This window comes from Toxotes jaculatrix, chromosome 14, assembly GCF_017976425.1.
Source record: "Toxotes jaculatrix isolate fToxJac2 chromosome 14, fToxJac2.pri, whole genome shotgun sequence".
NCBI lineage: Eukaryota > Metazoa > Chordata > Actinopteri > Toxotidae > Toxotes > Toxotes jaculatrix.
Window position 1 is genome coordinate 21,441,415 of NC_054407.1, and position 12,814 is coordinate 21,454,228.

Genomic DNA, 12,814 nt, shown 5'->3' on the forward strand with positions numbered 1-12,814 from the left:
CAGGTTCTGTGCAGCTTTGGACAGTTGTAGTGGAATTAGGTTTCCCATTTTATGTTGTAATGTCTCCACTACATTTCAGAGGCAAATATTGTGCCTTTCACTGACCTACAATTATAATGCAACTGTAGTCACAAGCTACTTTGCAAATGAAGTTTTACGTACAAAAGCTATGATCAGTACATAAAATATAATGCCTGGTTATATAGTAGATTGAGCAATCCAACATTATAAATTTCAAGTTAAAGTTTTGTCATTTTAACTGCACAAATTAGAGACACCTTATGTACAGGAATGTATGAAAGGCTGAGTGCAATTTGAAAATAAACTTTAAACCTCAGCTTTTAGGCCAATGTGGACTATAGGTCCTAAGTTCAGTGGAAATCTCCTTTTAATCTACATCTTTTATTTACACGGTCAAATTCTATCTGCCCATGAAGATCATAGCATTTTACCGAAAGCTCCAGGCAGCTACTAAATGGACTTTCCGATGAGACCGTTTTCTCTATAGTATAGCCATAACAGTGGTCTTGTCGATCCGTTGAGGAACAGGTACCTCTTTTGTGCAGACGGTATAGAAATAGGCCATTCAGATGTGTCATGAGTTTGTGTTTTCTGCAGGCGGCCTGTCAGTTCAGTTCTATGTGTTGTTTTTCTATTCACCGCCGCCGTGGCGCTTTCCGCGTCAGATTTTCTTCATAACTTTATTGCTCACAACCGGAAGACAGAACGGGCTACGTGTCAGGAAAAAGAGAATCGGCTAAATGGGCGAAGGCGACCAGGCCGTCTGACTTCATCTATCCCTGGACTATTTCATCTATTTTTATGCTTCGTGTGTAGTGTTGTTGTACTGGAGGATTTAAGATTACGACCCGAAAAACTACCCAGTGAGGATGTTAACCAAATTTGAAACGAAGTCGGCCCGTGTTAAAGGTAAGACTTTCGTCAGCTGCAGTTAGCATAAGAGCTAACGTTAGCTAGCTGTGATGTTTTGCTGCTCAGGTATTCATTTTGTCAAGGCTGTGTCTGTAAACGAATAAACCTATTTTTCTAAACGGCTTATATATTACAAGCTCTTTATTTGAATCATCTATATAACGTCCTGTATTTATATTTCTAGTGCAGCTGACGATACCTGAACATTGCATTGGCTATCTAGGCTAGCTAACGTAACATACTGCACTATTTAGCTAAACTGTACTACTTAATATCCTTGCTTCATATATGGTGCAGTTAATTGACCTCTCAAGTGTCCTGTTTGCAAGTAATATAATAAGATAGCTGATCAGCTGTTGTACATTTCAGGCCTAAGTTTCCACCCCAAAAGGCCATGGGTTCTTGCAAGTTTGCACAACGGAGTCATCCAGCTGTGGGACTATCGGATGTGCACACTGATTGACAAGTTTGACGAGCATGATGGTAAAACAGCGATACGATTCGTGTGGAATGCTATATATATTATTATTATTTCAACGTCTACACTGTGGTCTTGATAGATTTATGATGTAACTGACGTGTCCTCGCCCACAGGTCCCGTCAGAGGAATTGATTTCCACAAACAGCAGCCTCTGTTTGTGTCTGGAGGAGATGATTATAAAATCAAGGTGAGACTGCTTTTGCCACTAAGAAATGTCACAAAGCTGCGGGGTTATGTATTTATTATTTATCAATATGTTATACGTGTATATGCTGAGTGTATATTCCTGTTTTGACCAGGTGTGGAACTATAAGCTGAGGCGCTGCCTCTTCACCCTCCTTGGACACCTTGACTACATCAGGACCACTTTCTTCCACCATGTAAGTTATTCTGCCATTTTAAAATGAGCACTTTTTAGGGCCAGGTTGACAAACACTCAGTGTCTTCTTGTCTATGTGAAAAAGTCAATCTGAAATAAATAAATGTTAATTTAAATGTAAATGTTTAATTAAAATTAAACCATTTTGCGTTCTGTAGGAGTACCCCTGGATTCTGAGTGCCTCAGATGACCAGACAATACGCATCTGGAACTGGCAGTCTAGGACCTGTGTCTGGTAAGACACACTGTAAATTGTACTGTTTTTCTTGTATTGTATAACCAGCTTGAAATTCTTATTGGAGTTTTTCGTATTTGTCGTGGAGATTTTCGTCTTTGTCGTTCACCACACTCAACCACTGCTCCAACCCTACTGAATTTCAGTGGAAGTAAAAGCTCAAGTAAAAATTTAAAGTGACCTGTGTTCTAACATTTCTCAATGTCTTTTCTTCTCATCTGCAGTGTGCTGACTGGCCATAATCACTACGTGATGTGCGCCCAGTTTCATCCATCTGAGGACCTGGTGGTGTCAGCCAGTCTGGACCAGACTGTGCGAGTGTGGGATATCTCCGGTGAGGGCTTGGGGACGGTGGACAAATGGACAGCGGGCCGGTTTGGGGGAGGGGTGGGGGGGGGGGGGTAGAGTGGTACAGAGGAAAGGGAGGAACGGGACGAATATCAAGTCTTGGACCACCTCCTCTTCCTCTCCAGTTTGTAGAGGACAAATCTCTGTGGGCTGTTTGCAGAAACACTTCTCCTTTACAGACAGACAGAGAGATGTAATGTCAGAACATATTTATACTGTGGTATTTGTTAGTGAAATGCTACACATTGTAAATAAGTGTTCTGAATGAAGAATAGTGTAAGATGCAGTTAAAAAAGACAAATAGCAAATGGGAGAAGTGTTTCTGCGCCTCTGCATGCTCCTAAAATTTTTGTTGTCTGTGTTTTTTGCTTCTTCTTTCTGGTCCTTTCATCTGCTTGTCTTCTCACTAACCAAACCATTAACTGACTCACATCTCTTATCAGTTTCTTACACGTGGACATGCATAAGATGTGACTTTGTATCTGTGTCCTGTTCTGGGGATTTATTTGCTTTCACATTTTCTGTCATTGAGCATGATTGCATCCATTCATGCCATTTATATACAGGGTGTACAGTTCTCATGCTTAACCCCCCATGTTACTCATACGGCCTCTATTTAGCATCGCAGGAAGGGTCAGTTTGCACTTATAGTTGCATTATTGTAAGCCTTCGCTGCTTTCCATACTGTCATTTTTACTATCTGTATTCACTCATTTAAATTGCACCAAGAAACATACCAGCCGTCAATACTAACTGGTTTGAAAGTTTATCTTTTACAAACTAAAACTTCCTCAGTACTGATGTGAAAATGTTCTCATACTCCTCCTGGCATGACAGTTGCACGGCTGGCTCTGCTACTCAAAATATACGACAGTGTTTATATTTTGTGTAGCCATAGTCACAATATTGTTATCAACTTCATTCCTAACCCATAAGTGTAACATGTCAGAATTCATTAACCCTGCATGTGACTCAAACATCCTGACAGAAACATGCAGGAGCTTCTAAGAAAACAAACTCTAAAACTCATAATCCTGTCATCCAATGCCCCATCAGAGCACGCCTGTACAACAACAGCCACCACCCACCCCACTCCCATCCACCAAGTCCACATGTGCTCCCTGTGTCCTCCTTATCCCATGCTCTCCCTGGAAACATCCATACCTGCACATGGGTTCCTAGTGCCATTTCTTTCCCCCCCTGTGTCATCTCTCCTTGCTGTTGAGCTATCTGTTCACCACATTGTTTTAACGGGCAGGAATCATGAATGCAAGCTGTGTTTTCTCAGTCATTTTTTTTTCTCTGATCTCATTTGAGTCTGGGAAGTAATCAGTAATCTTGCTCTGCTGTCCAATCAAATCACGAGTAATTGTGATCTTTCTTCTGTGTTCCAATGATTCATTAACCCAATCAACAGTACTGCTATAGCCGTGATTGTTTCCAGACTCAAGTTGGCAGGGAATGAGAGAGCAGAGGTTGTGTTGGTGTGTTTCAACCCTGTGTGTGTGTTCAGTAGTCCAACAGTTCTCCCACCTTAAAATCACCCTCTGCAGTCTCTTTGCTTCCATGATATTGTTTTATATTTGATTGTTTTGTTGACCAGTATTGTGTTTTTCTTCTTCCTTGTACTTGGGTTGTGCCCTGTGTAACATGAATATGGCTCCCCCCTTGCACGTGGCACTATGAATGTTGGTTCCAGGTCTGAGGAAGAAGAACCTGTCTCCCGGTGCGGTAGAGACGGAGGTGCGCGGCATCTCTGGTGTTGACTTGTTTGGTGCCTCTGATGCTGTCGTCAAGCATGTCCTTGAGGTGAGAAGCAACTTTCACATGTATGATTTTAGTTATTTTGTATAGCCTGAAATCCAGTTGTTTAATCTTTAAATTTGACAGGTGAGCGACGGAAAATACCTCATCTGCCCAAGGCTCTGAGCTCACTGGAAACCTCTTGTAAAATTCATTTATTTGTGCCCATGAATTCTCAGGGAGGATGTAATTGATGGTCTGCCACACTCCTGTGAAAGAATGTCTTAACTGTAACGATCATCTGCCTAAAGCTACTGTAAAAACCCTCTTACTAAACATTAAACATATCTTTTCCACTGAAAAGCCAAAGAGAGACAAGTGAGCATTGTAAAGAGATTTTCCAAATGATCATAGGCTTCCAAGTTTCAGTCCTGTTCATGGAAAATACTATGAATGAGTTTAATTTAGCAAAAGTGGGCAGTTCTCTGAATTACATCATGTTCTTTTGTGTGTTTTTGAGACCTGAGTTTTTACTTCTCAAGGTCAGGAAATGTCCAGCATAAGGAAATAAAATAACCTTGCCTGTTCTGGGCTTTAACATCAGTGACAAAAGTTGACAGTAATGGAAAATCGGGAAGATGAAAAGGAATTAAGATTTCAGCGACTTAGAGAATCTGTAATATATTTTCCTGTGCCTTTAATTTTTTCTATAGTCTTTACCCACAGTGCTAGCACAGGTGATGGATTTGTGTAACTTGAAGTTGTGTGTCTGTGTCCAGGGTCACGACCGGGGGGTCAACTGGGCAGCCTTCCACCCCAGCATGCCCCTCATCGTGTCTGGAGCTGACGACAGGCAGGTCAAGATCTGGAGAATGAATGGTGAGTGATGTTACGCAGAGCTTTAAGATGCTAGTTAGCATTCACTAACAACCTTTTGCCCTGTATCCATTAAAACTGAAATACTACTGACAGTTTTGATTTTTATTTTTTTTTAATAATTAAACAGTAAAGGCAAGGGCCCTTGTGTGTGTGAATTTTCTGTCTGTTTGTATTTAAACTGTAAATATTTATGATTGTATGCTGGTCTCTGTACTGGTTTCAATAAAGGATTAAATTTTAAAAATGAATAAAATAACAACAGTGCATAAAAGTTTAATTACATCTAATTTAGTTTAAATTTAGATGCTCAGTCACTGTTTACATTTCTCTTGTCTCGCTGTGCTCCCTTTTTATCTCTTCTAACATCTTTTTCCCTCCGGTCCAGAATCCAAGGCGTGGGAGCTGGATACATGCCGCGGTCACTACAACAACGTGTCCTGTGCTGTCTTCCACCCACGTCAGGAGCTCATCCTGTCCAACTCTGAGGACAAGAGTATCCGGGTGTGGGATATGTCCAAGAGGACCGGAGTGCAGACATTCCGCCGGGACCACGATCGCTTCTGGGTGCTGGGGGCTCACCCAAACCTCAACCTGTTTGCTGCTGGTGAGTGGTGACCCTGGTCTGCATCTGATTGTCCTGCCCCAAAACAACAGACAAAGGGAGCATTGTAATCCATTTACAGTCGATGCTAATATGCCAGCTAGGTTTGAAACTATACTAAACAGTATTTCAAACTAAACAATTATATTAAGGGGAAAAAATAGAGCATGTATATGTGAGTATTTCACTAAAAGATGGTCTGTGGTGTGTCCTTTAGGTCATGACAGTGGCATGATTGTGTTCAAGCTGGAGCGTGAGCGTCCGGCATACGCTGTGTACGGGAACATGCTGTACTATGTCAAGGACCGTTTCCTCCGCCAACTGGACTTCAACAGCAGCAAGGACACTGCTGTCATGCAGCTACGCAGGTAAGGACGTTCTGATGGTTGTCGAATGCAGTGGAACCACCTCACCTCCCATTCTGAGAGATTTCTTTGATATGAGAAATTGTAACATGTTGGGTTCTGTGTTATCTTGTCCTAGTGGGTCTAAGTTCCCAGTGTTCAGCATGTCTTACAACCCTGCTGAGAACGCTGTCCTGCTCTGCAATGTAAGTACTTCTCAATCAAAACACATTCACACACTGACCACTTACTGCATACACACATGCTCATATTTGTGGTTTTCTTTAATGTAATACTCTGTACCTCCTGCAGAGGGCGACCAACCTGGAGAACAGCACCTATGACCTGTACTCTATTCCCAAAGAAAGTGACTCTCAGAACCCTGATGGTACTGAAACGCCTCAAATCACAAATATTATACTCTCTTCCTCAAACTTTGTAAACACAGATTTAAGTGAATCCATTTAAATGTACTGTACTTGGGGACTAAAGTAACTCAGATTCTGTCTTTCTCAGCACCCGAGGGGAAGAGGTCCTCTGGTCTGACAGCGGTCTGGGTGGCTAGGAACAGATTCGCCGTCCTGGACCGAATACACTCTGTAAGTACATTTACAGGTTTACAAAGAACTGTCTTGGTTTATGAAAAGTACAGGCGAAGGGGCCACTGATCTTCAAACAAAGTTAAAGGATAATGTTTTTGGCTTAAAATTTCTTTTAGTCTTTATATCAGTGCTCTCTACATCAATTTTTTTGTTTATTCATCTTGAAATCAGCTCTTCTAATATTATCTCCATTTCCTTTTACAGCTGCTGATTAAGAACTTGAAGAATGAAATTGTGAAGAAAGTTCAGGTGCCCAGCTGCGAGGAAATCTTCTATGCAGGGACAGGCTCGTTGCTGCTGCGCGACGCTGACGGCGTCACGCTGTTTGACGTGCAGCAGAAACGCTCTCTGGCCACCGTCAAGATTGCCAAGGTCAAGTACGTGGTGTGGAGCGCTGACACCAGCCACGTGGCTCTGCTGGCTAAACATGGTGAGTTGATAAGATGAATATCTGCAGGTACAGGCGAGAATACTTATCAGAGAGCCACAACATCTTTATCTTAACATCTCTATGCTCTGAAACATTTCTAGCTTTCTGAGCTGTGAGCGCAGTTTGGACAGACTTAGAATAACCAGGGGCAGACAGTTATTTGATTTTGCCCATGCTCATCATGAATCCGGTATAAAAATTGTCTGGAGGTTGTGGTAATCCACTGATCAACCACACAGTTTCATCCACATTACAGCAAAACAAGCATATTTTGATTCAGCAGCTCCTGCTCTCATTTCAGTTTTTTTACATCAGTTTTTAAAAGTCCAAGTAACTCTCAGATGAAAAAGGATGCTACATTATGCTTTCCGTCCTGCAGCCATCATGATCTGCAACCGTAAGCTGGAGAGTCTCTGCAACATTCACGAGAACATCCGAGTAAAGAGCGGAGCCTGGGACGAGAGTGGAGTCTTCATCTACACCACCTCCAACCACATCAAATACGCCCTCACCTCTGGGTATGTGGCACATGTCTGTTATCAGGTGTTTAATGGTACTAACACTCACTGGTTCTCCTGATCAGTAAACTCTACTAAATATGTAGAACAGAATAAGAGCTTGCTCAGAGAGTCTCAGAATGCCTGGAGTTATAAACTTATACTTTTATTGTGTCCCTGCAGTGACCATGGCATCATCAGGACCCTGGACCTGCCCATCTATGTGACCCGTGTGAGAGGCAACAGTGTTTACTGCCTGGACAGGGAGTGCAGGCCACGCGTCCTCACCATTGACCCCACAGAGTACCGCTTCAAACTGGCGCTGGTCAACCGCAAATATGATGAGGTGGGCCATGAATTAATATGGATGCCAGTAGCTTTGCATGTCTAATCCTAATTTCAAAGACATTTTTTACCTTTTTAACTTTGTACTGGCAATGATTTTGTTACTGAATGCTAGTTCTGATATCATTCCTCTAACGTTTGTCCCCTTCCAGGTGCTGCACATGGTGCGTAACGCCAAGCTGGTGGGCCAGTCCATCATTGCTTACCTGCAGAAGAAGGGCTACCCTGAGGTGGCGCTGCACTTTGTCAAAGATGAGAAGACACGCTTTAGTCTGGCTCTGGAGTGTGGCAACATTGAGGTGGGTTTCTGTTAGATGAACAGTATAATAAGGACACAGTTTCTGATTTACATGTCCCCTTTCTGAAATCTGTAATGTTTTTCTGTATTTTCTGATCAACCAGAATTATCTCTACACTAATATTGTCACACTTCAGTTTGCGTTCTCCCTGTGTTGTGTGCTTAGTTTTTTTATGACATAGGAAATATACTTTTTTTTTTCATCATTCCCTTTACTCTATACTTTCAGGTGGCGCTAGAGGCTGCTAAGGCCCTGGATGAGCGCAGCTGCTGGGAGCGTCTGGGTGAGGCAGCGCTGCTGCAGGGCCACCACCAGGTCGTGGAAATGTGCTACCAGAGGACCAAGAACTTTGACAAGCTCACCTTCCTGTACCTCATCACTGGCAACCTGGCCAAGCTGCGCAAGATGATGAAGATCGGTGAGTGATGGATTTGTTGTTTTCATTATGCGGATGATTCGATGAGGGTTTGTGCCTTGAGTGTCAGTTGTTTAACAGTTTATCTAATATCTGTGTATTCTTTATGTGTAGCTGAGATCAGAAAGGACATGAGTGGTCACTACCAGGCAGCTCTCTACCTTGGAGACGTCAGTGAGAGGGTCCGCATCTTGAAGAACTGTGGACAGAGTGAGTTCTGTTTTTAATGCTTCTGTTATTAATTGTCCCTAAAAGTAAAAGCTAAAACAACAACAAAGGAATTCAGAATGAATAGTTTCAGTTTCCACCACACCACACAAATGTGCCTGACTCTCAGTGCTGCTGGTATCAGTTTGTTTCTTATAAATTATCAAAGGTACAAAGAGCCAAACTGTTTGTGTGTATGTTCGCAGAGTCTCTGGCTTACCTGACTGCAGCCACCCATGGGCTGGATGAAGAGGCCGAGGCACTGAAGGAGACCTTTGACCCAGAAAAGGAGACGGTGTGTGTTAGGGAAAACCACAACCATGTGACAATAAAATCACTCTTATGTTAGTGGATAAATAAATAATTTTAATGATATAATAATGGTGGATCTTGTCTTTTAGGTGCCAGAGGTTGATCCAAATGCTCAGCTGCTGCAGCCCCCTCCACCCATCAACCCTCTGGACACCAACTGGCCCCTGCTCACAGTGTCTAAAGGCTTCTTTGAGGGAGCCATTGCAGCGAAAGGTGAGTCATCAGCCTTGATAGATGCACATATAAATATAACATATATATTCACCAAACAAATAAATGCACTCCTGTATATACAGTGTCTGTGTTCCTTTCAATAAAGAGAACCGATCAGTTGTGACAAGTTTCAGTCAACTGCTCGCTGCTACTTTTTTTTTTTTTTATGTATTTGAAGTCACCACAAAATGAAATTACTTGTATAAGTTGTGGAAACCTGTGGCAGGCAACTTTGCCAGAGTGAGAACATTGTTTTTCCTGTTGTAGGGAAGGCAGGTCAGATGGCTGCCGATCTCGACATGGATGCTTCAGGAGGCGACGGCTGGGGAGATGATGCCGAGCTTCAGCTGGATGAAGGTAAATTAAACTAAAAAATATTTTAACTTTCAGTGAGCAGACTGGGCCACATCGTCAGTACTGCGGCACTGTATTAATTTCATAAATGATTTCTTCCATTTTATTGTCCCAAGTTATTGTCTTCACTTCCATTAATTTTTTTTCTCTGTCTCTCAGATGGCTTCATGGATGCCCAGGAAGGATTAGGGGATGAAGGAGTGGTGAAAGAGGAAGGAGGAGGCTGGGAGGTGGAGGAAGACCTTGACCTTCCTCCAGAGCTGGTGAGAAGAGCTACATCATTACAAATCCTTCCAGGATTAAAACAGGGTTAACAGTAGACAAAAGACACGTATTGATAGATTTCACTTCAGGCCTGCTTAACACTCTTTCGGGTGCCATCTTTCTCTTTTTTCCAACCACCAGGACATACCAGCTGGAGCAGGTGGAGGGGTAGAAGATGGCTTCTTTGTCCCACCGACCAAGGGCATGAGTCCGACCCAGATGTGGTGCAACAACTCCCAGCTGCCAGTGGACCACATCCTGGCTGGCTCCTTCGAAACGGCCATGAGAGTATATGATATTATTTTGTATTTTTTGCTTTTTATTTTGAAAAACGTTTTTGAATAACATGTATAAAATTGTACCTGAGGTGAGACCAACCACTAATTGGATACTCTTCACTCGTCTCTGCCACAGCTGCTTCACGACCAGGTAGGAGTTGTGAGCTTTGGCCCATACAAGTCGCTGTTCATGCAGACTCTGTCCAGAGGCCGCACCTGTTACCTGGGGCTGCCTTCCCTGCCCTGCCTGCGCAGCCATCCTCAAAGGAACTGGAAGGTACAACTTTTTTTTTTTTTTTTTTTCCGGTCATCTCTTAATAACAATCACAGTATGTTCCCCTGGACTTGGTAGTGATGTACATTTATTTTCTAGTTTTCTTTAGGATTTATCAGGTGTTTTAGTATTATTTAGAATAAAATTGTAACTAAATCGTTCTCTGCATCTGGCCTTACTTTCCTATTTTTCTAATAAGATTTTCTTGGTTAATCTAATATACAAATATACAAAACTTTCTTTTTTTTTTTTTTAGGACTGTGGGGCGAAGCAGGGCCTGCCTGCTGTGGGCCTGCGCCTCTCCGACCTTATCTCCCGCCTACAGCAGTGCTACCAGCTGACCACTGCCGGGCGGTTTGAGGAAGCTGTCGAGCGCTTTAGAGCCATCCTGCTGTCTGTACCTCTGCTGGTGGTTGATAACAAACAGGAGATTGCAGAGGTGAGCACCTGGCCTACTTTGAATTGCAATCAGTTTAATCTTAATACACCCAGTATAAACACTGCAAAAGACCTACACACTCGTGTCTGTTGGTTGCTCATACAGCATAAGACTGTCAAATAAAGTACTGTGGCTCAAGTGCACACCTAAGATGTATTCAGAAATTTGACTGTGTGAAATGTGCATAGCTCACCTTTGTTATTGGGATTTGTGTGTTTGTTTCAGGCTCAGCAGCTGATCACAATTTGCAGAGAGTACATAGTGGGTCTGACCATGGAGACAGAGAGGAAGAAGCTGCCGAAAGACACACTGGAACAGCAGAAGAGGCTGTGTGAGGTAAAGATCTGTGCTGAGTTATAGAATAACAATAACTCAAACCCATTAAAGTGCCTCGGTGTCTAAGTTTAGACATTAGTGATTAATTGTGACACATTTGTTTTATTCCTAAGCCCAGTTTTATGACGTATGTGTGTTGTCTTTTTTTCCCCTTGCAGATGGCTGCTTATTTCACCCACTGTAATCTCCAGCCCGTCCACATGGTGCTGGTGTTGCGCACAGCTCTGAACCTCTTCTTCAAACTGCGTAACTTCAAGACAGCTGCTGGCTTTGCACGACGCCTGCTGGAGCTGGGGCCAAAGCCAGATGTTGCACAGCAGGTTGGTTGTGCGACATCCCTAGAATCATTGACTAGGATTTAAATTTTTTTTTTTTAATATCAAAGTTTTTGTTTTTAAATGGATAGTACAATACTGTTTTCTCATCCCATGGCATCTCATGGTTAAACCTCTTCCTTCCATTCAGACCCGCAAGATTTTGGCTGCTTGTGAGAAGACCCTGACAGATGCCCACCAGTTGAACTACGATCCCCACAATCCATTTGATCTGTGCGCTGCCTCTTTTGTCCCCCTGTACCGTGGACGCCCTGTTGAGAAGTGCCCTCTGTCTGGAGCCTGCTACTGTCCTACATACAAAGGCCAGATCTGCAGGGTCACACAGGTGGGTCCGGACAGATACGTACAACTCCAGTGAACCTGACAAGCTCAATAGAATGTATTTATATTCTACTTTATAGTCATCATCCACTGTCAGAGTCACAAAAGTATGGAGAGAAAATGGTCTCATTACGAGTGAATAAAAAGAAAACCGTAACAAGTAAAATTAACGTTAAAAATTAACAAAAAAAAACAAATACAAACCGTAAAATTAAGTTATATAAACAGCTGAAGTTCTTTTAAAATGTTTACTTATTGTCATCAAAGAGATTATTTTGGGGTTGCCTGGTAGTTGTGTGGATATATCCATTAAAAAGACAGAAAAAGGGGAAAAAAACTGTTTCACTCTTGAACCTCTAATCTTTAACTTCACCTTATTTTCTAGGTGACGGAGATCGGTAAGGATGTGATTGGTCTGCGTGTGAGTCCACTTCAGTTCCGTTAAGAGGACCTGGAGAAGAAGAAGAATCTGTTCAGCGAAGCACATCCACCCTCACTCTGTAGAGATAACACAGTTGTTGACATGAGAAATTAAAGCAGAGAAATATATGTTTGCTCACAGTGATGTGAAACCTATTTAATCCTTTCAACTATCTAATTCCATGCACCATCTATCCTGCAAAAAAAGCTTTTTCTTGTAACTGGCTCTGTGTCATCTCTGTGCTGTGGCTTTATTAGATTTGTAAACCTAACTGTTATCTCTTTTCTGATTTGTATGAGATGAATAACTTCACAGTGAGCAGCACTGCTCTGTGTATTTAGGGAAACTGATGAAATAAAAATGTCCGTTAATGAACGGAACTGCAGTGTGTGTGTGTTTCTGTGGTGTTTTTGATGTGGTATGGGAATTTTTGATGTGGTTAAGCCGTGGCAGACTGAAGGAGGATGGTTGTACTGTGTATATAAAAGTGCTGTAACAATATTCAAAGTTCACCACAAGGCTGAGTCAT

At 42.4% G+C, this 12,814-nt stretch overlaps 1 protein-coding gene across 1 annotated transcript; it reads left to right on the top strand.

The window, feature by feature from the left end:
* The first annotated feature begins 719 nt into the window (after window positions 1-719).
* copa (COPI coat complex subunit alpha) lies at window positions 720-12,660 on the top strand. The gene is made up of 30 exons (XM_041054585.1): window positions 720-930; window positions 1,303-1,416; window positions 1,528-1,601; window positions 1,714-1,794; window positions 1,952-2,028; window positions 2,253-2,362; window positions 4,076-4,185; window positions 4,899-4,998; window positions 5,384-5,602; window positions 5,817-5,967; window positions 6,083-6,149; window positions 6,256-6,331; window positions 6,460-6,542; window positions 6,750-6,975; window positions 7,355-7,493; window positions 7,656-7,818; window positions 7,970-8,116; window positions 8,345-8,534; window positions 8,646-8,741; window positions 8,945-9,033; window positions 9,140-9,263; window positions 9,531-9,620; window positions 9,777-9,880; window positions 10,023-10,169; window positions 10,296-10,436; window positions 10,690-10,872; window positions 11,098-11,208; window positions 11,367-11,528; window positions 11,674-11,868; window positions 12,250-12,660. The coding sequence occupies exons 1-30, from the start codon at window positions 891-893 to the stop codon at window positions 12,307-12,309; spliced, it is 3,669 nt and encodes a 1,222-aa protein (XP_040910519.1). The 5' UTR covers window positions 720-890; the 3' UTR covers window positions 12,310-12,660.
* Window positions 12,661-12,814: the final 154 nt, after the last annotated feature.

What these genes read in the sequence shown, in the direction of transcription:
- copa (XM_041054585.1), top strand. Translation starts at nt 891, where the DNA reads ATGTTAACCAAATTTGAAACGAAGTCGGCCCGTGTTAAAG. An exon ending in GCGAGTGTGGGATATCTCCG is followed by an intron (nt 2,363 to 4,075) that starts GTGAGGGCTTGG and finishes TGTTGGTTCCAG; the next exon opens with GTCTGAGGAAGAAGAACCTG. An exon ending in ACAAACAGGAGATTGCAGAG is followed by an intron (nt 10,873 to 11,097) that starts GTGAGCACCTGG and finishes TGTTTGTTTCAG; the next exon opens with GCTCAGCAGCTGATCACAAT.